General features: G+C 44.2%; 1 gene segment (V, D, J or C); it reads right to left on the bottom strand.

Annotated features, from left to right (window-relative positions):
- Positions 1 to 584: 584 nt before the first annotated feature.
- Positions 585 to 16,760, bottom strand: LOC147118374 (Ig heavy chain C region-like). The segment is given in 4 exon segments: positions 585 to 1,040; positions 2,025 to 2,333; positions 3,910 to 4,221; positions 16,675 to 16,760. Coding segments are annotated over 4 exon segments (1,056 nt in total).
- Positions 16,761 to 26,294: the final 9,534 nt, after the last annotated feature.

The following is a 26,294-nucleotide window of genomic DNA, read 5'->3' as shown; positions in this document are numbered from 1 at the left end:
ATAGATAGGGTAGATAAAGAGGAACTTTTCCCCTTAGTAGGGGGGTCAATAACAAGGGGGCATAGATTCAGGGTAAGGGGCAGGCGATTTAGAGGGGATTTGAGGAGGAACTTTTTCATCCAGAGGGTGGTTGGAAGCTGGAACTCACTGCCTGAAAGGGTGGTAGAGGCAGGAACCCTCACAACATTCAAGAAGCATTTGGATGGGCACTTGAAATGCCATTGCATACAAGGCTATGGACCAAATGCTGGAAAATGGGGTTAGACTGGACAGGGATTGATGGACGGCGCAGACACGATGGGCCGAAGGGCCTCTTTCTGCGCTGTAAAACTCTATGACTCTATGACTCTATGAAATGGGAACTTTTCAGATTCCCCCCAGCGGGAGGAAAGTTGCTGAAGTGACTTCGAGGAATCCTGTCATGAAAGAGCTTCACTCTGTCTCTAACCCGTGGTGTATCTGAGCTGGGAGCGCTGGCTGTACAAGTCTTGGGGCCGAGTCCGGCAACTATCCTGCTTCAGATTAACAGCCCTCCCTTTGGCAAAAATAGGAAACAAAATTAATTGAGAGGCTGTGTGTGTAACTGACGATTGGAAGAAAAGGCCTTTATTGGTTTTATTCAAGAACTGAAATGCAATCGAGAGATTCTCATTGACAAGAATTGACGGTGTCCATCAGAACCAGGGAAATGTTGACAAAACTGGGTTTACCGCTGGATTTATTAACCGTTCTGTTGATGATCTTCAGGGGGGTCGCTTCATGTCCCACCACACAGGAGTAGGAAGCGCCGCTGGCCCACTCCTCCGCTGCAATGGATAACAGGCTGTACATAAAGAAGGAACTGCTGCCGTTCTCCGCCATCACCTCGGTGTTCTTGTAGTTGCCGGAATTCACCGTCTTGTCATTGACGGTCCACTTGACGAAGATCTCTCGGGGGGAGAAACCTCTCACTAAGCAGGTGAGGGTGACGAACCTCTGAGCGGAGACTTCTTCTGCCGGGGGCAGGAGGACAGACACGGACGGTTCCCGCGGATCTTTAGCTGCGGAACAATCACAATAAAGGTCAATAAACTGGAGAATTCCAGAGACAGTGAAACCGGCGGTTAGATGTGAGAGAAATGGGCTTTGTGCTGAATATTAAAGGTTTCCCTTTTCCCCTCTGTGTCTTGTCCGGTTTTCCAGCCCAGAGCAGAGGGGGATACAATCCTTCTCTCTGGGAGCTTCAAGAGTTGGACTGGGAAATGATATAGAATTTACATCATAGAAACAGACCATCCGGCCCGACTGGTCAATGCCGCTGTTTATGCTCCACACGAGCCTCCACCCACCACTCTTCATCTAACCCAAATAACATATCCTTCTATTCCTTTTTCTCTCATTGACTTATCCAGCTTCCATTTAAATGCATCATCTCTGGTCCCAGTGTGTCTAGAAAGTGGAATTACCCATTGAATTAAAAGAGTAGCCCATTAACAACAACAACAAAAACCACAACCTGTATTTATATAGCGCCTTCAACGGAGGAAAACGTCCCAACGCGCTGCACAGGAGTATTTCAAGACAATAAATTTGACACCGATCCACATAAGGATAAATTAGGGCAGGTGACCAAAAGCTTGGTCAAAGAAGTAGGTTTTAAGCAGCGTCTTAAAGGCGGAAAGAGAGGTAGCGAGGCAGACATGTTTAGGCAGAGAATTCCAGAACTTAGGGCAGAGGCAACAGAAGGCACGGCCACCAATGGTTGAGCGACTTTAATCAGGGATCCTCAAGAGGGCCGAACTAGAGGAGCGCAGATATCTCGGGGGCTGTGGGGCTGAAGGAGATTACAGATATAGGGAGGGGTGAGGCCATGGAGGGGTTTGAATACAAGGATGAGAATTTTGCAACCGAGGCGCTGCTTAACCGGGTGCCAATGTAGGTCAGCGAGCACAGGGGTGAAAACACTTACTGGAACGAATTGGGCCGTGCACCATCACCGGAAATAGTCACAGCGTCTCACTTATTGCTACAATCTCACCGCTCACCTTTTCCCTTGTGGATGGAATCTCTTATAGGAGTCGGCATATCCTGATGGCTCACCACGCAGGTGAACTCATCCCCTCTCAGCCAGGCTTGTGTCGAGATGTTTAAGTTGCTGATCACGCTGTGGGGAACCTCTCCGGGTTCGACGGCAATCTCTGATTTCAACGTCTCCTTTTCTCGGGTCCAGGACACGTTGACTCCACAAGGAGCATTAGAAACGACGCAGGTTAAGGTCACCGTCGCCTCCAGTAAGACCTGTTCCAGTGACGGTTGGGGAAGAGTGATTTCTGGATCGTTGCATGAGGAATCAGCTGTGAACAGAAATGAAAGTCAGGCAAAGCTTCATCTTCAGAATCAGGACCCCAGTATTCAGTCTTCACTCTCTCAGGGAGAATAAATCACCTTTGAGATTTCAACCTCTCGTTGTTGCTTGAACACCATCGTTATTGGAAGGACAACGAATTGACAACGATTCCGGGAGACTCTTTAACATTTCCTGTGTATTTGCTCACAGAGCCACCTGGAATGTGCTGTGAAGCAAATAACCGGCGTAAAAAATGAATAACTCCGGGCGCAATAGTGTTACGCACTGAATAGCGCTCTTCCTGAAATCAATTGCTACGTTACGCCCGTCTATAGATCCTTGAGCCCGAACTTCCCGCTCATTATAATGGCCCCCAGGCTCAAGAGCTCCACACGAAAATTACACTGGTGCGAAAGGAGTGTCGCATGAAATCCAGGGTTTTAAGTGCAACAGGACACAAAGTTAATTTTCTGGTGCCTTGTTGCGATTTTGGGGGCGATGAAAATGTGTAGGAACCAGTTGCAGCCCCCGTCAGAGGAGAAGTGAAAGGTCGGGAGAATTGAGTTCCAAAGGGTCTTTGTGGTGGTGAATAATGTGTAATGCCGATGTGAAGTAGCTTGTTCATTTCTGTCATTAGTGAGCCTTTCTCATGTCTGGTGAGAGAGAGAAGGAAATATGAGCACAGGGCAGGAATATCAACAGAGGGACATGAGTAGGCCATTCAGCCCATCCAGCCTGTTCCGCCATTCAGTGCGATCATGGCTGATCTACACCTCAACACCATCTACCCGCCTTGTTTCTGTAACCCTTGATACACTTGACTTACAAAAATCTATCAATCGCAGTTTTGAAATGTTCATTTGACCCCCAGCCTCAACAGTTTTTGCAGGGAGAGAGTTCCAGATTTCCACTGTCCTTTGTGTGAAGAAATGCTTCCTGACATCACCGCTGAACGGTTCAGTTCTAATTTTAATGTTATGCCCCTTGTACTGGACTCCCCCACCAAAGGAAATAGTTTCTCTCTATCTCCCCTATCAATTCCATTTATCAACTTAAACACCTCAATTAGATCACCTCTTAATATTCTATAATCAGAGCAATACAAGCCTATTCTTTGCAACCTGTCTTCATAATTTATCCCTTTCAGCCCCGGTATGATTCAGGTGAATTTGCGTTGCAGCCCCTCTAAATCCAGAGTATCCATCCTGATGTGCGGTGCCCAGAATTGCACGCAGTTCTCTAAATAGGGTAGATGTCCTTTCTAGCAGTGGGTCCCGAGACAGTTACCAGTAAAGTGTTCCAGACACCTACTGCCGCTCCGACTATGATCAACAACTGAGGATAAACTTGAGACTGAGGACACCTCACTCACTGTCTGACATCAGAGCAGAGGGAAACCTTTGGCGAAGTGATGGAATCCTGAAAGGTCAGGAACTCTGAGTCAGCACTGACATCGGAAGGAAACACAAACTGTGTGATTGGAAATTAGAAATAGTTCTGCGCTTTTTACTAATTCCAGTAAAAGTCCTGACTGAGATCAGCGCTCAGAATGATCTGGGATTTCTCGGGGTTGTGTCTCTTACCCTGAGATCTGGTGATGTTTTGGCTTTGGGTGACCCCTTGATGAGAGACCCGGCAGGTATAGACCGAGCCGGCGAACCACTCCCCGGCGGGGAATGACAGCCGACTGGTCGCCGAGAAGTTCCCGTTCACTTCAAAGACGGGAGAGGTGACGAATCCCGAATCCACGAGTTGTCCATTCTTCAGCCAATTCACGGTCACTGACTTTGGATGGAAATCGATGATTGAACACACGGCGGTTGAAGACCTGCTGATGATGATTTCTTCACTGGAACTCAGGGTGAGGATCACAGTTGGATGATGTACCACACGATCTGCAAGAAAACACATTTTATTGGGATTATGTGTTACAATCCAGACAATTAAGAAATGTAAAGCGGTTTTTTACACAGAATCTACAACACAGAAGCAGGCCAATCGGCCCAACAGGTCGGTGTTTATGCTCCACATGAGCCTCCTCTCTCCCTACTTCATCTCTCCATCAACACAACCTCCTATTCCTTTCTCCCTCCTGTACTTATCTGGATTCCCCTGAAACGCATCTCTGCTATTCGCCTCAACTCCTCCCTGTGGTAGCGAGTTCCACATTCTACCCACTCTCTGGGTAAAGAAGTTTCTCCTGAATTCCCCTTTGGATTTATTAGTGATTATCTTATATTTATGGCCCCTAGTATCGGGCTCCTCCTCAAGCAGAAATATTGTCTCTACATCTATCCTTTCAACCCACTTCATAATTCTAAAGACCTCTATTCGGTCATCCCTCATGCTTCTCTTTTCTAGAGAAAAGATCCCAAGCCCGTTCAATCATTCTGGACAGTTACAATCTTTCAGTTCTGGTATCGTCCTTGTAAATCTTTTTTCGCACTTCTCCAGTGCCTCTATCATTCTTGTAACATGGAAACCAGACCTGTACACAGTACACTAAGTGTGATACGGAGACCAGACCTGTACACAGCACTCTGAGGATGATATGGAGACCAGAACTCTGGACAGTACAGTAAGTGTGATATGGATCCCAGACCTGTACACAGTACTCTAAGGATGATATGGAGACCAGAACTCTGGACAGTACATTAAGTGAGATATGGAGACCAGACCTGTACACAACACACTAAGTGTGATATGGAGACCAGACCTGTACACAGTACACTAAGTGTGATATGGAGACCAGACCTGTACTCAGTACTCTACGCCTGGTCTAACCAAGGTTGTATAGAAATTGAGCATAACTTTTCTGCCTTTCACATCCCCCTCCCCCGCACCACACCCTGTATCGGGACCTCCACTAGCTCTTGATCCCCTGTTATGGAACACACTCCTCATTCCCCACCCACTTTCACATTAGATTCTTTCACATTCTGTCCACTGAGCTCCTCCCTACATCCTTTTGCTGTCAGCCTCTTATTATCAGCACAGAATCAGACTATTCCGTGATATCAAAGTGACGTCATCTCCCCATTGTAAGATGCTGCCTTAAAACCTGCCACTTTGACGAAGCTTTTGATCAAATGTCAGAGTAACTACCAACCATACTAAAGAAATATGACATTTGTTGCGTGGCTTGGTGTCATATTTTATCTCTTGGGCGTTGTACTCCGTTAAAGGCGCTATATAAATGCAAGTTGTTGTTCTCAGGGGATAGACTTGTTTGAATAGCGGTGGGATTAGTTTTCATAATCACACAACTCCTACAGGTAGATCTACTAATTGTAATACCTTTAAAACAAATCCCAGCATGTTTATAGAGCATGAACCAGAATTATAAAATAATACAACTTTATAGCACAGAAGGAGGCCGTTCGGCCAATCACGCCGCTGAAAAATATCTCCTCCAATCCCGTGCAACTTCCAATTTCCAATCTTTTTCTCAAATGTTCTATTTTATCGAGCTATTATGGAGTCTGCGTGCAGCCCTCTTTCAGATCGGACATCCCATGCCTAACAGCCCCCTATGTAGAAAACTGGAATAATACCCTCTCCCTTCATTCTGTTGCTGCTGATTTCAATCAGTGCCATTTACTCACCAACTCACCGACCTGGAGAAATATGTGTCCCGAATCCCTTCATAAAACCCTTCATAATTCCAAAACCCCTCTATCAGGCCTCATCTAAATCTTCCTTTTTCCCATGACAATAAAGGACATTTGCAATAAATGGTTGAAGTCTCCTTTAAAATGTGAACGGAATAATTCAGCGCACCAATTTGAATAGGGAACTTTTGCACAGCCTGGTTTTATAAGATTCAAGCTTTAGATGCATCGGGATTGATTCGAGCCTCTCTCTTTCCTTCTCAGAATTGGAGGGAGAGCGATGCAGTGTGACTTGTGCTCTAGCCCAATCTATTGAATGGATGTCTCCTGACATTCCTCCTCCCACTCACTCAATTAAATAATCCGAAATAAATACAATTCCCAAAGCAGGTTATATGGAACGATGCTCTTTAAATGCTCCATTTTATTTCCAAACTACTTTCCAACCTCCCACCAGTGAGAACAGGCGCTACTTTCTGGGTCGTTACAGTCACTTCTTGTTGCTGTTTGTACCGAAAATAATCTAAATCATTGGGACAGGTTTCTTCACCAAATATCTAATCGATTGGTTATCAGCGGGTTCTATGCAAGGAAGGACAAAAATAACTAATGTGCTGACTGCTAATATGGCCAACTCTCGCTTCTGGTTTGTGCAGATAACTCAAACACCTGCTGCTTATTGGTCAGATACTGAAAGCTCGGTCTACAGTGTGAAGTAACAGAGAGGGTTGATGATGGTGTTGCAGTAGATATTGTACACACAATTTATCAAATGCAATTTGAAAGTCTATGTCATAAAAGGCGTATTCGGAAAATTGAAGTACATGGGATTAAAGGGATGGAGGTAACTTGGGTATGTAACTGGCTAAGGGAGAGGAGGCAGAGTGTCATGGCTACGTATGTTTTTCTTACTGGAGAGATGTATGCAATGGGGTCCCCTTTGGGTCGGTATTAGGACCATTGCTTTTCCTGTTTGATATAAACATTACCTGGACTTGTTTATAGGGTGTACAATATCCAAGTTCATGGAAAATGCAAAACTTGGCAGTGTAGAGGGAGCTTTACTCCCAGGGCAGATGCAGCAGGTGATAGATACAGAGTAAAGCTCGATCTACATTGTCCCATCAAACACTCCCAGGGCAGGAACAACATGGGTTTGATACAGAGGAAAGGTCCCTCTACACTGTCCCATCATACACTGCCAGGGCAAGTTCAGCACGGGTTAGATACAGAGTAAAGCTCCCTCCACACTTTCCCATGAAACACTCGAAAGGGAGATGCAGCACGGGTTAGATACCGAGTAAAGCTCCCTCTACAATGTCCCATCAAGCACTCCCAGGGCAAGTAAAGTACGGGTTAGATACAGAGTAAAGCTTCCTCTGCACTGCCCCATCAAACACTCTCGGGGCAGATACAGCACGGTTTAGATTCAGAGTAAAGCTCCCTCGACTCTGTCCCATCAAACACTCCCAGGGCAGATGCAGCACGGGATAGATACAGAGTATAGCTCCATCTACACTGTCCCATCAAACATTCCCAGGGCAGGAACAACATGGGTTAGATACAGAGGAAAGCTCCATCTACACTGTCCCATTAAACACATCCAGGGCAGGTACAGCACGGGTTAGATACAGAGTAAAGCTCCCTCTACACTGTCCCATTAAACACTACCAGGGCAGGTACAGCACGGGTTAGATACAGAGTAAAGCTTCCTCTACACTGTCCCATTAAACACTACCAGGGCAGGTACTACATGGTTTAGGTACAGAGTAAAGCTCCATCTACACTGTCCCATTAAACACTACCAGGGCAGGTACAGCACGGGTTAGATACAGAGTAAAGTTACCTCTACACTGTCCCATCAGCACTCCCAGGGCAGAGGCAGCACGGGTTAGATACAGAGTAAAGTTCCCTCGACACTGTCCCATCAAACACTCCCGTGGTAGATACAGCACGGCTTAGATACAGAGTAAAACTCCCTCTACTCTGTCCCATCAAACACTCCCAGGGCAGGTACAGCACGGGTTAGATACAGAGTAATCCCCCATCTACACTGTCCCATCAAACACTCCCAGGGCAGAAGCAGTCCGGGTTAGATACAGAGTAAAGTTCCCTCTACACTCTCCCACCAAACACTCCCAGGGCAGGTATAGCACGGGATAGTTACGGAGTAAAGCTCCCTCTACACTGTCCCATCAAACATTCCCAGTGCAGATGCAGCACGGGATAGATACAGAGTAAAGCTGCCTCTACACAGTCCCATTAAGCACTACCAGTGCAGGTACAACATGGGTTAGATACAGAGTAAAGCTCCCTCTACACTGTCCCATCAAACACTCCCAGGACAAATACAGCACGGGTTAGATACAGAGTAAATCTCCATCTACATTGTCCCATTAAACACAACAAGGGCAGGTACAACATGAGTTAGATAGAGAGTAAAGCTCCCTCTGCACTGTCCCATCAAACACTCCCAGGGCAGGAAAATCTCGGGTTAGATACAGATTAAACTACCTCTACACTGTCCCATCAAACACTCCCCGGGCAAGTACAGCACGGCTTAGATACAGAGTAAAACTCCCTCTACTCTGTCCCATCAAACACTCCCAGGGCAGGTACAGCACGTGTTAGATACAGAGTAATGCTCCATCTACACTGTCCCATCAAACACTCCCAGGGCAGAAGCAGCACGGGTTAGATACAGAGTAAAGTTCCCTTTACACTGTCCCTTCAAACACACGCAGGGCAGCTACAGCACGGATTAGATACAGAGTAAAGCTTCCTCTACACTCTCCCACCAAACACTCCCAGGGCAGGTATAGCACGGGATAGTTACGGAGTAAAGCTCCCTCTACACTCTCCCACCAAACACTCCCAGGGCAGGTATAGCACGGGATAGTTACGGAGTAAAGCTCCCTCTACACTCTCCCACCAAACACTCCCAGGGCAGGTATAGCACGGGATAGTTACGGAGTAAAGCTCCCTCTACACTGTCCCATCAAACACTCCCAGGGCAGATGCAGCACGGGATAGATACAGAGTAAAGCTCCCTCGACACTGTCCCATCAAACACTCCCAGGGCAGATGCAGCACGGGATAGATACAGAGTAAAGCTCCCTCTACACTGTCCCATTAAACACTCCCAAGGCAGAAACAGCATGGGTTCGATACAGAAAAAAAGCTCCATCTACATGTCCCATCAAACACTCCCAGGGCAGGAACAGCATGGGTTAGATACAGAGGAAAGGTCCCTCTACACTGTCCCATCATACACTGCCAGGGCAAGTACAGCAGGGGTTAGATACATAGTAAAGTTCCCTCTACACTGTCCCATCAAACACTACCAGGGCACGTTCAACACGGGTTAGATACAGAGTAAAGCTCCCTCTACACTGTCCCATGAAACACTCGAAAGGGAGATGCAGCACGGGTTAGATACCGAGTAAAGCTCCCTCTACAATGTCCCATCAAACACTCCCAGGGCAAGTAAAGTACGGGTTAGACACAGAAGTAAAGCTTCCTCTGCACTGCCCCATCGAAGACACCGGGGCAGATACAGCACGGTTTAGATTCAGAGTAAAGCTCCCTCGACTCTGTCCCATCAAACACTCCCAGGGCAGATGCAGCACGGGATAGATACAGAGTAAAGCTCCATCTACACTGTCCCATCAAACACTCCCAGGGCAGGTATAGCCCGGGATAGATACGGAGTAAAGCTCCCTCTACACTGTCCCATCAAACACTCCCAGGGCAGATGCAGCAGGTGATAGATACAGAGTAAAGCTCCATCTACATTGTCCCACCAAACACTCCCAGGGCAGGAACAACATGGGTTAGATACAGAAAAAAACTCCATCTACATGTCCCATTAAACACTCCCAGGGCAGGAACAGCACGGGTTAGATACAGAGTAAAGCTCCATCTACACTGTCCCATCAAACACTCCCAGGGCAGGTATAGCCCGGGATAGATACGGAGTAAAGCTCCCTCTACACTGTCCCATCAAACACTCCCAGGGCAGATGCAGCAGGTGATAGATACAGAGTAAAGCTCCATCTACATTGTCCCATCAAACACTCCCAGGGCAGGAACAACATGGGTTAGATACAGAAAAAAACTCCATCTACATGTCCCATCAAACACTCCCAGGGCAGGAACAGCATGGGTTAGATACAGAGGAAAGGTCCCTCTACACTGTCCAATCATACACTGCCAGGGCAAGTTCAGCACGGGTTAGATACAGAGTAAAGCTCCCTCCACACTGTCCCATGAAACACTCGAAAGGGAGATGCAGCACGGGTTAGATACCGAGTAAAGCTCCCTCTACACTGTCCCACCAAGCACTCACAGGGCAGGTACAGCACGGGTAGGATACAGAGTAAAGCTTCCTCTACACTGTCCCATCAAACACTCCCAGGACAAATACAGCACGGGTTAGATACAGATTAAAGCTCCATCTACATTGTCCCATTAAACACAACAAGGGCAGGTACAACATGAGTTAGATACAGAGTAAAGCTCCCTCTGCACTGTCCCAGCAAACACTCCCAGGGCAGGAAAATCTCGGGTTAGATACAGAGTAAAGCTACCTCTACACTGTCCCATCAAACACTCCCCGGGCAAGTACAGCACGGGTTAGATACACAGTAAAGCTCCCGCTACACTGCCTCATCAAACACTCCCGTGGTAGATACAGCACGGCTTAGATACAGAGTAAAACTCCCTCTACTCTGTCCCATCAAACACTCCCAGGGCAGAAGCAGCACGGGTTAGATACAGAGTAAAGTTCCCTCTACACTGTCCCTTCAAACACACGCAGGGCAGCTACAGCACGGATTAGATACAGAGTAAAGCTTCCTCTACACTCTCCCACCAAACACTCCCAGGGCAGGGATAGCACGGGATAGTTACGGAGTAAAGCTCCCTCTACACTGTCCCATCAAACACTCCCAGGGCAGGTATAGCACGGGATAGTTACGGAGTAAAGCTCCCTCTACACTGTCCCATCAAACACTCCCAGGGCAGGTATAGCACGGGATAGTTACGGAGTAAAGCTCCCTCTACACTGTCCCATCAAACACTCCCAGGGCAGATGCAGCACGGGATAGATACAGAGTAAAGCTCCCTCTACACTGTCCCATTAAACACTCCCAGGCCAGAAACAGCATGGGTTAGATACAGAAAAAAACTCCATCTACATGTCCCATCAAACACTCCCAGGGCAGGAACAGCATGGGTTAGATACAGAGGAAAGGTCCCTCTACACTGTCACATCATACATTGCCAGGGCAAGTTCAGCACCGGTTAGATACAGAGTAAAGCTCCCTCTACACTGTCCCATGAGACACTCGAAAGGGAGATGCAGCACGGGTTAGGTACCGAGTAAAGCTCCCTCTAAAATGTCCCATCAAACACTCCCAGGGCAAGTAAAGTACGGGTTAGATACAGAGTAAAGCTTCCTCTGCACTGCCCCATCAAACACTCCCGGGGCAGATACAGCACGGTTTAGATTCAGAGTAAAGCTCCCTCGACTCTGTCCCATCAAACACTCCCTGGGCAGATGCAGCACGGGATAGATACAGAGTAAAGCTGCATCTACACTGTCCCATCAAACATTCCCAGGGCAGGAACAACATGGGTTAGATACAGATTAAGCTCCCTCTACACTGTCCCATCAAACACTCCCAGGGCAGAAACAGCATGGGTTAGATACAGAAAAAAAGCTCCATCAACATGTCCCATCAAACACTCCCAGGGCAGGAACAGCATGGGTTAGATACAGAGGAAAGGTCCCTCTACACTGTCCCATCATACACTGCCAGGGCAAGTTCAGCACGGGTTAGATACAGTGTAAAGCTCCCTTCACACTGTCCCATGAAACACTCGAAAGGGAGATGCAGCACGGGTTAGATACCGAGTAAAGCTCCCTCTACAATGTCCCATCAAACACTCCCAGGGCAAGTAAAGTACGGGTTAGATACAGAGTAAAGCTTCCTCTGCACTGCCCCATCAAACACTCCCGGGGCAGATACAGCACGGTTTAGATTCAGAGTAAAGCTCCCTCGACTCTGTCCCATCAAACACTCCCAGGGCAGATGCAGCACGGGATAGATACAGAGTAAAGCTCCATCTACACTGTCCCATCAAACATTCCCAGGGCAGGAACAACATGGGTTAGATACAGATTAAAGCTCCCTCTACACTGTCCCATCAAACACTCCCAGGGCAGAAACAGCATGGATTAGATACAGAAAGAAAGCTCCATCAACATGTCCCATCAAACACTCCCAGGGCAGGAACAGCATGGGTTAGATACAGAGGAAAGCTCCATCTACACTGTCCCATCAAACACACCCAGGGCAGGTACAGCACGGGTAACATACAGAGTAAAGCTCCATCTACACTGTCCCATTAAACACTACCAGGGCAGGTACAGCACGGGTTAGATACAGAGTAAAGCTTCCTCTACACTCTCCCATTAAACACTACCAGGGCAGTTACTACATGGTTTATGTACAGAGTAAATCTCCCTCTACACTGTCCCATCAGCACTCCCAGGGCAGAGGCAGCACGGGTTAGATACAGAGTAAAGTTCCCTCTACACTGTCCCTTCAAACACATGCAGGGCAGCTATAGCACGGATTAGATACAGAGTAAAGCTCCATCTACGCTGTCCCATCAAACCCACTCCCAGTGCAGGTACACCACAGGTTAGATACAGAGTAAATCTCCCTCTACACTGTCCCATCAAACACTCCCAGGGCAGGTACAGCACGGGTTAGATACAGAGTAAAGCTCCCTCTACACTGCCCCATCAAACACTCCCAGGGCAGGTACAGCACTGGTTAGATACAGAGTAAAGCTCTCTCTACACTGCAGCATCAAGCACTCCCAGGGCAGGTACAGCACTGGTTAGATAAAGAGTAAAGCTCCCTCTACACTGTCCCGTCAAACACTCTCAGTGCAGGAACAGCGTGGCTTAGATACAGAGTAAAACTCCTTCTTGATACAAGCTTCTGAAATAAATGAGTCGAATTATACTCCATGAAACACAAGAGAACAAACCAGCAGGTTTGCAACCAGTCAGGAGGACTCCTGATTCTCACACAGTGGGCATGCGCACAGAAGCAGAACGATCACAAACGGTGCAACAATCGCGCTCTCGGCAGATAGATCTCTTCAATCTGTCAATTTCAGTGAATCTGATTTCTAATTGATCTCTTATCAATTCCGACCACCTCAAGTCCGCATGTTTTCTGAAATTAAACTGATATTAATTTGAAGAACTGTTTTCGATTTCCAACCATTTCTCCTTCCCTGTCTACAATCTTAGAAACCGAGTAAGGTTTAGTTTCCCTGAAAACAAGTTTACTGAAATAATTCACATTCCAGGGTAATTTGCTGCATAAAACAGGGACTCCGTGACAGAGTAAGAATATAACAAACCAGGAGTCAATTAAATTGAAGACCGGTTACTCACTGGTTTAATATAATTTCATAATTAAATATAACCTGGAAAATCATCGAGACAAAACATTAAAATCTGCGACGACACGTTCTCGAGCTGAGCACAGCTGAGTAAGACGATAGCAGAATACTGCAGATGCTGGAACCCGAAATAACAACAGAAAATGCTGGAAAAACTCAGCAGGCCAGGCCACATCCGTGGAGGGAAATTAGAGTCGACGGTTTGGGTCTAGTCCTTTTTCAAACTGGAAAGGAAATGAAATAGATCGAAAGGCAGGGCTGGGACAGGACAAAAGAAGTGAAGCGACATTAAGAGGTATTCAAAACGAGACCAGATGGTGATAGGACTAGTGGAGACATGAGACGGCTCAGATTAGGTGTGAAATGTTCTGGCAGAATGAGAGACATATATTGTTTCTAAATACATTTTTGACATAATGAAAGACATATATTGTTTCTAAATACATTTTTGACATAATGAAAGACATATATTGTTTCTAAATACATTTTACACATAATTTAAAATTCTCTCCAACTCTTGAGATTTTGCAATAACTGTAATCCTGTCCAGTATACAACGCAATTTTGGGAGGTCATTTATGTTTAATAAATTCACACTGGTATTAAACTCTAAGTTAATATTGATTTTATCTGGTGTTATGCTGCATTATAAGATTAGTTAATATTAATTTTAATCCTGTTTCTGCCTAGTAACTCATAGGGGTCCAATTTCATTGAAATGGCACTTGTCAATATTAAAATATTAAAAATTATATTAAGAGGTAAAGACATTCAGACAAATATTATTTTGACTTAAATCAAATCACATTTGAATAAGTTAAAATGGTGACTAACTGCTAATATATTCCCGCTCTCTATCTACACACTTGTAAACTCTGCATGTTTCTGAACTCTCTGATACAACATAAAATCCATCTTTTCTCAGAGTGGATCTCACATGATGGATTCAGGAGTGGACTATTTTAAATAGTTCAAAGTCTGGCCGTGGTCACATCTCACTAACTACCGATGGACTGTAACACCGTGTGTTTACTAAAGCAGGGCTCTCGAGTTTAAACATTGTCCTCAATCTTAACTGTAAAAGAATAATTTTATGAATTAAAAGACAAGCAGCTAGATTGCAGTCAATATCAGAACCTCCGCTGTTTAATAACAACACAGACAATCTTTTTATATTTTACTTCTGTAATTCACACAATGCCCGTAAATTAATTATTAAATATATTCTGCTATTTATTGAACATCAGTTCCAGAATGATCAGTGTAAAACTGGCGGAGAACAAATCAATCAGACCATCTGCGACACTGAAATTTAATGAGCAAATGGAGGCGAGATTTTGTTGATCAATTTAACATTAATGAGAATTAAACATAACTCTTAGATGTAATCTGTTCACTCTTTATAATTCTACCCCGTATACAACACAGCTATGGGAGACAGGATTTTGTTATTACATTCAAAAATAATATTAATCTTTTGTAATTAAATTAATCTGCTTGAATGTCAGTGGGTTATTTGTCTGTCTCCAGCCTTATGCAGTCTGCACCTTCCTTGAATTTAAATAGAATCATATGAACAATTCTTTGACTGCCTGCAACCACTCAACCTAAGATCTTACAAACTGTTTAAGGTCAGTTTAGTGATAATTGTCTCGCTATCAAACAACAAAAAATATTGAAGGAATAACATGGTTTCTGCTGCACAGCAATAATTTAATAACCTGGCAGATTATTTCATTTACAAACTGCAATTTATAATTCGCATTTAATGCATAATTAAATAAAATCTGTGTTTCATCTGTGTAAAATTGGGAGATCACAATTAATGTCAAACCCTCATTGAACTGAAGACTGTGGTGGAATCAATCTCCTGTTATTAAAATAATTTCAGACATCATCAGAAATTGTCTCCAGCATCTAACATTCTCCGCTCACGTTAATTGTGACCAGAGCTCAGCAGAATTGTGGAAGGCGAATAATGTTTTATACATTAATATTAATACTCCAGCATATTTAGTGATATAGGGCAATATTGCCGCATTATAATTGTTTGAGTTATATTAATTTAGCTCTCCTTCAACCTGCAAATTGCTAATTATATAATTGGTAATTACAGTAACATTTCACATATTAAATCTGAGCACCGTAAACCATAGATTAATAGTTGAATCTGTAATTCTCACTTAAATTAAACATGCATTAAATTATTTTTGATTTATTAAATCTACATGTTGTCTTCCGACAATCATCTTTCAAAGATCAGAAAACCTGCAGCAGTTCGATGTCACCGAGATTAAACATTGCAGAAACTCCAAAGTTTCACAAACATTACTTATTCAAAGTAACCCAGGCCCACACTCTCCTCAGCAGATAAACAGCAAATCACATCACTGAGGGTCTGAATTCCGCAACAGGACGTTCTGTGGAGGAGCAGCTTAATTCTCTAAACCCTTTCAGCAGAATCAAATGTAACATTACAAAAAAATCTCAATACAGAATCCAGCGAACCCATCTATCACTGTATGAATTAATTATTAAAATAAACATAAATATAAAATAATGACAGCAGAATTGTGAGTAGACTGATCATGTTTAATACATTAATATTGATATAGAATATTGTTGTGATATTGAGTGATAATACCACAGTATAATAATTTAATTTATATTAATTTAAATCTGATTCAGGCAACAAATGTGCAAATTATTTAGTTATTAATTGCAATAACATTTCACTTATTGAATATGACCGTTGGTGAATATTAGCTTAATAGATGACAATGTAAATATCACAAATAGAAATACATTAAAATATCTGCAGATTATTTTTGACGGCTAATGCTTTCTGCTTTCTGCATAAAATTTTATTTCAAACACATTTATTCACATAATGTTTACATTTGATCAGAAAATCCGCAACTATTAGATGTCACCGAGATTTAAAATTGTAGAAACGCCAAACAGTTTAACAACTGTTATGTACTTAAAGCAATCCAGGCGTACAGTCTCATCCGCCAATAAATACCAATCACAGCAACCAGGGGCTCAATCCCTCAACAACACTTTTTTCCTGGAGAAGCAGTTCAATTCTATGAACCCTTTGCAGCAGAATCAAATGAAACGTTGCAAAACATCTCAATACAGAATCCACCGAACCCAAGTGTCAGTGAATGGATGAATTATTGAAATAAACGGATGTATAAAATAAAGACACAGGTACAACAGTTACTGAAAGTGAATGTTTCTTACCTGCAGCCACCGTCACAATGGTGCCTTGCCCCCAGTAGTCCATAGTGTCACAGTGTTACATTCCCCGGGCTGGGTCACACAATAACCGGCTCTGCGTAAAACAGAGAGAAATCCAACATTAGTTTAAATATTCACATCCCAGAGGCAAAGAAATGTCACGATGGATCTTCATAAAATGATAAATGTGTTAATGGATACTTTTCACTCTTTATAAAATGCCCTGATGTTTTATATTTCACAGAGTAACCCATGGTCATTTAATGAAATCACCAACTGATCAATGATTAATTATCACAGTTTATCCATATTAAGCTGTGCTAGTAGACAGTGCTGGACACAAATAGGACTTCACTGCATCTACAGTTGGATTGTGAAAGCGAGCACTGACCAAGACTCTCACAGTTAGTGCTGAGGGGTTTTGTATTGACAGTAACTGCTGTGCCAACCCAGTATACTACCCCCTGTTGTACCACAGTGACAGGAACCCGCACAGATACTGCACTCACTCCCTGTTCAGTGCCGCCTCTCAACATTCACTTCAAATAGACATTCCCTTCTGATCTAGTTTAGAATTTATCCAACAGTTTACACAACGTAATAGAAAGTGAACACAGTCCCAACCAACTCCCTCCAGGTATCAATCATATTGAGACGAGCATTAAATCCAGCTCTGCCATGGCTGACACTGTGAACAGTAAACGTGAGCACAGCCAAAACCTCTCCTCAGTACATCGGTTACTGCGCTAGATTTTTACCATTGAATTTTCAGTGTAGTAAGAAGCGGCGTGTGGACTGGTTTTGAACAATGCTATTAAGATCGCGTTTAATACAATTACTGACCGTCAGATTATGATGGAAGTTGTTGAATGTCCGCTCGTTCTGTTCTTGTACGGGTCCAGCCCTGGTTCCTCTCGCTGTGACTCTCTTGCACAGTAATAGATGGCGGTGTCTTCGGTCTTCAGGTTCTTCATGTCCAAAGCGAAGATGCTGTTTGAAGTGTCTTTGGACGCAGTAAATCGGCTCTGAATCCCTGGGGCGTAGCCGTTGTTGGATGAACTGTAGTATTGAGCCACGAACTCCATCCCCTGTCGGGGAACCTGTCGGACCCAATACATCCGATAGCTGCCAAGATTGAACCCGCTGGTTTTACAGGTCAGCCTCAGGGAGCCTCCGGGACTCCCGGTCTCTGCCTCTGGCTGAGTCAACACGACATCCGCCTGGACACCTGTAAAATCAATCAAAACCCCGAGGATTAATCCTGGTGAAATTATTCCTGACGGTGCAGCATTCCAGAGAGAGACTGACACTGAGACAGTAACAATGAGAGACTTGGACAATAAAAACTACTCACCGGATAAGAAAGCCAGCAACAGACTGAGAGAAATCGCCGACCTCATCCTCCTGGCAATGTGTGGGAAATGGTTCTGACAAGAACTCACTGAGCAAACCCACTCCCGGACTGTTGTATTACGGTCCCAGTGACCGGCAGTTAAATACCCGGTAGGATGGGGCGAGATTACAGGCGCCGCCTATTGATCCCCTGATAGAGGCTGCTACTGGACCCACGTCACACATTCCACATCACCAACAGAATGGACTTATATCGTTACACTAGTTTATTGTTAAAGGTGGACCCTGTATCTGTATCCAGGGATAGTTATTTGTCTGTATGGTTACAATGCAATATGTTAGTTGGTACTAAATGGTGATATGGCTGTCGAGAGTGTGTTTAGTAATAATTAATTACATCGTGGATTGTAAATTAAATCCCTTTATTTCCACACATTCTTTCAGAGGGGATGTGAATCTCTAAGATGAAATTACATTATTGGAGTCTAAATTACCTACCAGTACGTGCTTCTCTATCTCCCGCTATCTTTCCCCGCACTCTGTATCAGTACAGTATGACCTATATTATGAATTGTTGTCGATTTATGTAACTGAGCGCGGGAGATGGGTAATGTGATTCTACTTACAATGAGGATGGCGATAGCTACACGGTTTGGGTCCGGAGAGGGGTAGAAAGCCCGCACATTATACAAGTGTCTCTGATTGTATTTCTCTAACTGCCCCTGAGTCTGTGACCCAGTCCTTTGAAAATTAGCTGTAAAATTAGTCCGCTTGCCTGATAATTAAGGAGTGAGGTGACAGAGAAACATAAAAATGTGGGGTCCGCCCGCTTCAGATCAGCTTTTGGTAAAAAGAAGCTGGTGAAACAGCACCTATAACGTGATCAGCAAACTCCGACAACCAAATCATTGCAGCGAACATTAATCGCGACCGACTATGTAACATACACTGGTATCAGGAACACAGTATATCAGTACATAGCGGTATGTTGCAGAATATCACAAGAATAAATGCTTCATCTTCCGCTGAAACAGATCACAAACTGTATATTTCTCTGCCCATTGGTAGCCGGACTCTGAGAGGGGTTGTTTAGGAATTCAAATTAGCACAAATTAAACTGCACAGTGCGCGGTTGCTAATCAGTAATACGGGAGCCCTGAGTTTCAATCAGGCCCACAACTCTGAGAATATTCAAGGAAGTGAAGCGGGTTCGAGGCAATTCCACCTGTTGTTTTATTTACTTTGCGATTCCCACTGATCACATTACACTCTGGGTGTGGAGTCATTAACATCCCTCTCCAACACTTCGTGCAGTGCTGAATAAACCGACTGAATTATCTGGAAGTATCTTTATTAGGAATTTTTAATTAATTAGTATATGGATCAATTTACTTTTTTCTGATCCTATTTTATAATATTGTGAGCAAGAAATGTACCGAAAATCATTCTTTAGATGTTATACCATGTTAAATGTTTCTTTCTTGTGAGAGCGCTGCTGAATAATTGAATGTTCAAATAGTTAAATCCCATCTTGTTTCCCAACTCATATTCACGCCAACCTGCCCCTCACAGTATTTGGCAGCAGCCCAACCGACTGCCGTCAGTGAGGCTCGAAAACCCGATGTCATTTACAGGAAGCATCTGGGTTTCTGTGCAGTGAATCAAAGATCTGTTTCCTCACTACTGACTGCTTGGCTGAAAGCCAACTTCAAATCCTCAACATTGTGAGTGAGGCCGATTGTTAGGGGGATTAAATACGTGGGGTTACGGGGATAGGGTGGGATATGTGTTGGTGTAGGGGTTACGGGGATCGGGTGGGATATGTGTCGATGCAGGCTCGATGGGCCGAAATGGCCTCTATCTGCACTGTGGGGTTTCTGTGATTTCTGTGATAAAAAAAAGGAGTTTGCACATTCTCCCCGTGTTTGCGTGGGTTTCCTCCGGGTGCTCCGGTTTCCTCCCACAGTCCAAAGATGTGCAGGTTAGGTTGATTGGCCATGATAAAAAAAAATTGGCCCTTAGTGTTAGGGGGGATTAAATATGTGGGGTTATGGGGTTACGGGGATAGGGCTTGGGTGGGATGGCTGTCGGTGTAGGGACCGGGTGCTAGGGTTTGGATGATCAGCCATGATCTCGTTGAATGGCGGAGCAGGCTCGAAGGGCCGAATGGCCTACTCCTGCTCCTAGTTTCTATGTTTCTATGTTTCTATTGATAAGCAAGTCCATCCAGCAACAGTACTGGAGTCAATTTAATTATTTAGTTGTGTAACTGTGCGTAACTGTTCCCATCTCTCAGGAAAGGAAATATATCCAGCGTCTGAGACAGACATACAGACAGATAGAGAGATAGACAGACAGATAGATAGATAGATAGACAGATAGATAGATAGATAGATAGATATAGATGGATAGATGGATAGATAGACAGATATAGATAGATAGATAGATAGATAGGAAGATAGAGAGATAGATAAATAGATGGATGGATAGATAGATAGATAGATAGATAGGTAGATAGATAGATAGATAGATAGATAGATAGATAGATAGATAGATAGATAGATAGATAGATAGATAGATAGATAGATAGATAGATAGGACCCATTGTGAAATAAGTAAGTATGCGTGTTTTCGTGGATGGATAGGTGAATGTAGTGATGCAGGAATAGATGGATAATTAGATGTCTAAATTTTTATTAATGGGTCGATGAACAGATTAATGGGTGGATGAATGGATGGATGGATACGCCTGCAAGTTGCTGTTAGTACATAAGAACATAATAAATAGTAGCAGGAGTGGGCCTTTCAGCCCTCGAGCCTGCCGCACCATTCAATAAGATCATGGCAGATCTGATCTTGGCCTCAACACCAATTTCCCGCACGCTCCCCATAACTTTTGACTCCCCTACAGCTCAAATATATGCCTAGATTCTCATCTTTGTGAGTCTCTACTTCCTAACCCGATGCAGCCCCTTTACATTTGTGTCAGTATGGCGCCTTCAGTCCTTCCTGATTTTCTGTATCATTTCACTCCATACAGTGTCCATTTCTACCGAGCTGAACATCACGAAGAGAATGCAGAAGGTATCCATGCGGTACCGATGGTTCTTCTGTGGTGATGGGGAATCTCCATCTCAGAGATATAAAGCGAGCACAGGTCTGGGTTGAGAAGAGACAAGTGTAACATGTGGTCCTTTCATGTACAACAAAGCACTCAGCCTATCCGCACCCGAATTATTTCAATTAATATGGAAACACAGCAGATCAGCGGGTACATATTTTTCCCCTTCCCTACCTAAATCCTTGCTCCCCTGTGAACCTGGTGCAGTCACACCATTCTGAACACAGGGATAAAAGGAGCATGAATTGAGACTTTCTTTACCGCCCTATAGTCATTGTAAGTCATTGCCACAGTGAAATATGGCCCGTGGGTGTTGCACATTGTGGTCGCAAATTTAAATGCCCTTAACTCCTTTAACCACACTCCCCAGAGCCTTTCCATTCAGTGCATTCATACATTGAATGAATTGTTCACCAGTTGGGCGGGTAAGCTCAGTACATCACTGAGATGTGCTCAGGTTGATGGGGTCACCGTGATGGAGATATATGGTTAGAGTGGACATGGTACATCTTGCAGACAGAGTTGAGTCGGTCAAGTTGCCGAATTTGGTGATTTGAATGACAATGTTGGAAAAGATTATAGGCTCAGTGCTCTATGGCACGAGGTTAAAGCAGACTCTTATTTCTCAGAAGGTTGTACTTTTTTGTTCGACTTGTTTAGGTTCGTGGAGAGCTGGTGTAGGGATATAAAGACTGGAATAATGTGCTATTACGGCAATATTTAGAACTTACTTATCCACGTAAATTTCAGGTCCAGATTTATAGCTTCAACTCCTATCTTAATGTCCCAAAGTGCTTTAAAATGAATGGTTAATATTGAAGTGTTATTGGTGATGTGAGTTTCCGCGAATGGCTCCAAGGTGACTGATTCCTGATTGACCCCCCTCCCCATTGTATAAGAGGTGCTCTCCCATAATCGACGGATTATTAATGTGGTTTGTGTACAGTTCTCATTCCCGCTCAATACCCCACACTCAGGAGTAACAAACTGTCCCTGCACCAACTAACAGAAATAGCGACAGATGGACGGAGAGAGATCTCCGGGTCCATTGATATTTCCCAGGCTGTCATATTACTAAACAAATGATATTTTTCAATACTGTCGAATTTCATCATGTTTTCCAAACCACAGATGTTTCTCAATCCATTGATGGGTTCAATCTGTTGATAGTTCCCCAACCATCAACTTTCTCAAACAATTGATAGATTACAATCGATTGACGTTTCTCGACCAATCAATGATTCCCAAACTTTTCAGGACTCCCAATAGATTGACGTTTAGCAATCTATTAATGATCACCAATCCCGTAACGATTCATAATCCATTGATGTTTCGTTTAATAACATAAGTGAGTTCGCCCACATATCCTTTGGAATTTTTCTTTTACCTGTGACCATTCTGCTTTGCCTACTAAGCGGTCGGACTATTAGTAAAATTCCCAGAATGGCCTTGTGATTCCGGTGACGGATTCAGGGTCACACCTGCAGTCAGTGTCTGTACTGCCGGCCGTACTGTACAACTGCAGTGAATATCTGAGCGGTCCGGACTCAGTCTGAGTTGCCTCTCTGTCTACAATGGAAGTTGAACCGTTGAATGCCTGGGCTACTGTTTACCTATTTCTTGTTGATCTATTTGTTAATTAGTAACGGGCATTGATCATTAGTAATTGGTGTAAATAAGGGAGTGTTGGATTGAGCCGGTAAATCCTAGAATGATACAGCTGAGAAGGAGGCCATTCAGTCCTTCATGACTTCACCAGCGCTTTGAAAGATCTATCCAATTAGTCCCACTCCCCACTGCTGATTCCCCAGAGTCCTGGAATTTTTTCCATTTGAAGTAATTATCCAATTCCCTTTGAATGTTACTATTGAATCTCATCCCACCACCTATCAGGCAGTGCATTCCAAATCACAACACCTCACTCCTTAATTGCCCCACCCTCAGATCGCCATTGGTTCATGATCTTGAATATCTCTATCAAATCTCCCCTTAATCTTCTCTGTTCTCAGAAGAACAACCCCAGTTTCCCCATCTCTCCACCTAACCGAAGTATTTCATCCCTGGTACCATGATAGAAAATTTCTTCTGCACCCTCTACAATACCTTGATACCCGTCCTAAAACCTAGTATCCAGAATCACACAGGACTCCAGCTGGGGCCTAACCAAGTGTTTAACAAAGGTTTAGCACAGCTTCGTTGCTTTTGTACTCTATGCCTTTATTTATAAAGCCAAGAATCCGGTTTCCCTTTAAACTGCCCATGAACTTACTCCCCATGTACCTCTGATCCTGCACCCCATTAAAATTGTGACAATTAGTTTAGATTGTCAGGGTCTAGTGTAACACACCAGATACATGAACTGGTGCAAAACAAACGGAGACATGGGCTTGTGTAATATAAACAGAAACATGGTCTAGTATAATATAAACAGAGACAGCGTCTAGTGTAATATAAACAGAGACAGGGTCTAGTGTAATATAAACAGAGACAGGGTCTAGTGTAATATAAACAGAGACAGGGTCTAGTGTAATATAAACAGAGACAGGGTCTGGTGTAATATATACAAACACAGGGTTTAGTGTAATATAAACAGAGACAGGGTCTGGTGTAATATAAACAGAGACAGGGTTTAGTGTAATATAAACAGAGACAGGGTCTAGTATAATATAAACAGAGACAGGGTCTAGTGTAATATAAACAGAGACAGGGTCTAGTGTAATATAAACAGAGACAGGGTCTAGTGTAATATAAACAGAGACAGGGTCTAGTGTAATATAAACAGAGACAGGGTCGAGTGTAATATAAACAGAGACAGGGTCGAGTGTTAAATAAACAGAGACAGGGCCCAGTGAAATATAAACAGAGACAGGGTTTAGTGTATTATAAACAGAGACAGGGTCTGGTGCAATATAAACAGAGGCAGGTTTTAGTGTAATATAAACAGAGACAGGGTCTGGTGTAATATAAACAGAGACAGGGTTTAGTGTAATATAAACAGAGACAGGATCTAGTGTAATATAAACAGAGACAGCGTCTAGTGTAATATAAACAGAGACAGGGTCTAGTGTAATATAAATAGAGACACGGTCTAGTGTAATATTAACAGAGACAGGGCCTAGTGTAATATAAACAGAGACAGGGTCTAGTGTAATATAAACAAAGACAGGGTCCAGTGTAATATAAACAGAGACAGGGTCTAGTGTAATATAAACAGAGATAGGGTCTAGTGTAATATCAACAGAGACAGGGTCTAGTGTAATATAAACAGAGACAGGGTCTAGTGTAATATAAACAGAGACAGGGTCTAGCGTAATATAAACAGAGATAGGGTCTAGTGTAATATAAACAGTGACAGGGTCTAGTGTAATACAAACAGAGGCAGGGTCTCGTGTAATATAAGCAGAAACAGGGTCTAGTATAGTATAAACAGAGACAGGGTCTAGTATAATATAAACAGAAACAGGGTCTCGTGTAATTTAAACAGAGACAGCGTCAAGTGTAATATAAACAGAGACAGGGACTAATGTAATATAAACAGAGGCAGGGCCTCGTGTAATATAAACAGAGACAGGGTCTAGTGTAATATAAGCAGAACCAGGGTCTAGTGTAATATAAACAGAGACAGGGTCTGGTGCAGTATAAACAGAGACAGAGTTTAGTGTAATATAAAGAGAAAAAGGGTCTAGTGTAATATAAACAGAGACAGGATCTAGTGTAATATAAACAGAGACAGGGTCTAGTGTAATATAAACAGAACCAGGGTCTAGTGTATTATAAACAGAGACAGGGTCTGGTGCAGTAATAACTGAGACAGGTTCTCGTGTAATATAAACAGAGACTGGGTCTAGTGTAATATAAACAGAGACAGGGCCTAGTGTAATATAAACAGAAACCAGTCCTTGTGTAATATAAACAGAGACAGGGTCTAGTGCAGTAAAAACTGAGACATGGCCTTGTGTAGTTGATACGCTTATCAATTACTCCATAAAAGACGATGAATCAGGAAGGTGATGAAAAGGCTTTTATTAACTAGAGAACAGAGCATGCCTCTCGTGGGTGGCTGGTTCCAAGAAGGAAGTGAGTCGGCGAAACCCCCACCTTTATACCTGGTCATGTGGGCGGAGTCAGCTGAGGCATGCCTTGGTACACAGCGCCACCCAGAGGTAACAATATACAATAACAGTGGTTTACCACATTCACCCCTTGTTTAAAATTAAGTCCGGCGGGGTGAAGGGTACTACAAGTTCGTGTGGTTAAGTCTATCAGGAGGCCTTGTCTGACGTCCTGATCGTCGTGGTGGCGGCGGCGGTGTTGCAGCATCCAACGTCGGATCTGGTGTCTGGGTGGTCAACGAAGGGTCCTGGGGCTCCGGCATGTCGTCTACAGGGGTTGGATTGGGAGGGGTGGTGGGGGATAACGGTGGTAGTTCAGGGGTACCCGAGGGTGCGAGATCTCGTATGGAGACCGTGTCCTCCCGCCCGTCTGGGTATGTCACCCAGGCATACTGGGGGTTGGCGTGTAGGAGGTGCACCCTCTCGACCAGGGGGTCCGTTTTATGGGTCCTTACGTGCCTCCGCAGTAGGACGGGCCCAGGAGAAGTCAGCCATGCCGGTAGCGAGGTTCCCGATGTGGACTTCCTGGGGAAAACGAACATTTGCTCATGAGGGGTGGCATTAGTGGCAGTACAAAGCAGTGACCGGATGGAGTGGAGCACCGCAGGGAGGACCTCCTGCCAGCGAGAGGTCGGAAGGCCCTTAGATTTTAAGGCTAAGAGGACGGCCTTCCAAACCGTCGCGTTCTCTCTTTCCACCTGGCCGTTCCCCCGGGGGTTGTAGCTGGTGGTTCTGCTCGTAGCAATACCTCTCGCTAGCAGGTACTGCCGAAGTTCGTCGCTCATGAAAGATGAGCCCCTGTCGCTATGTATATAGCTAGGGAACCCGAACAAGGCGAAGAGGTCATTCAGACATTTGATGACCGTGGTACTGGTCATGTCTGGGCAAGGGATGGCAAACGGGAAACGGGAGTACTCATCAATTATGTTGAGGAAGTACACATTGCGGTCAGAGGAGGGGAGGGGCCCTTTAAAATCGATGCTCAGGCGCTCGAAGGGGCGAGTGGCCTTGATCAGGCTTGCTCTGTCCGGCCTATA

The sequence above is a fragment of the Somniosus microcephalus genome, chromosome 4, assembly GCF_052327205.1.
Source record: "Somniosus microcephalus isolate GS21.2 chromosome 4, FLI_Smic_1.0, whole genome shotgun sequence".
Lineage (NCBI taxonomy): Eukaryota > Metazoa > Chordata > Chondrichthyes > Squaliformes > Somniosidae > Somniosus > Somniosus microcephalus.
Note: the sequence above shows the minus strand (reverse complement) of the source record. Positions and strands in the feature narration are given on the sequence as shown.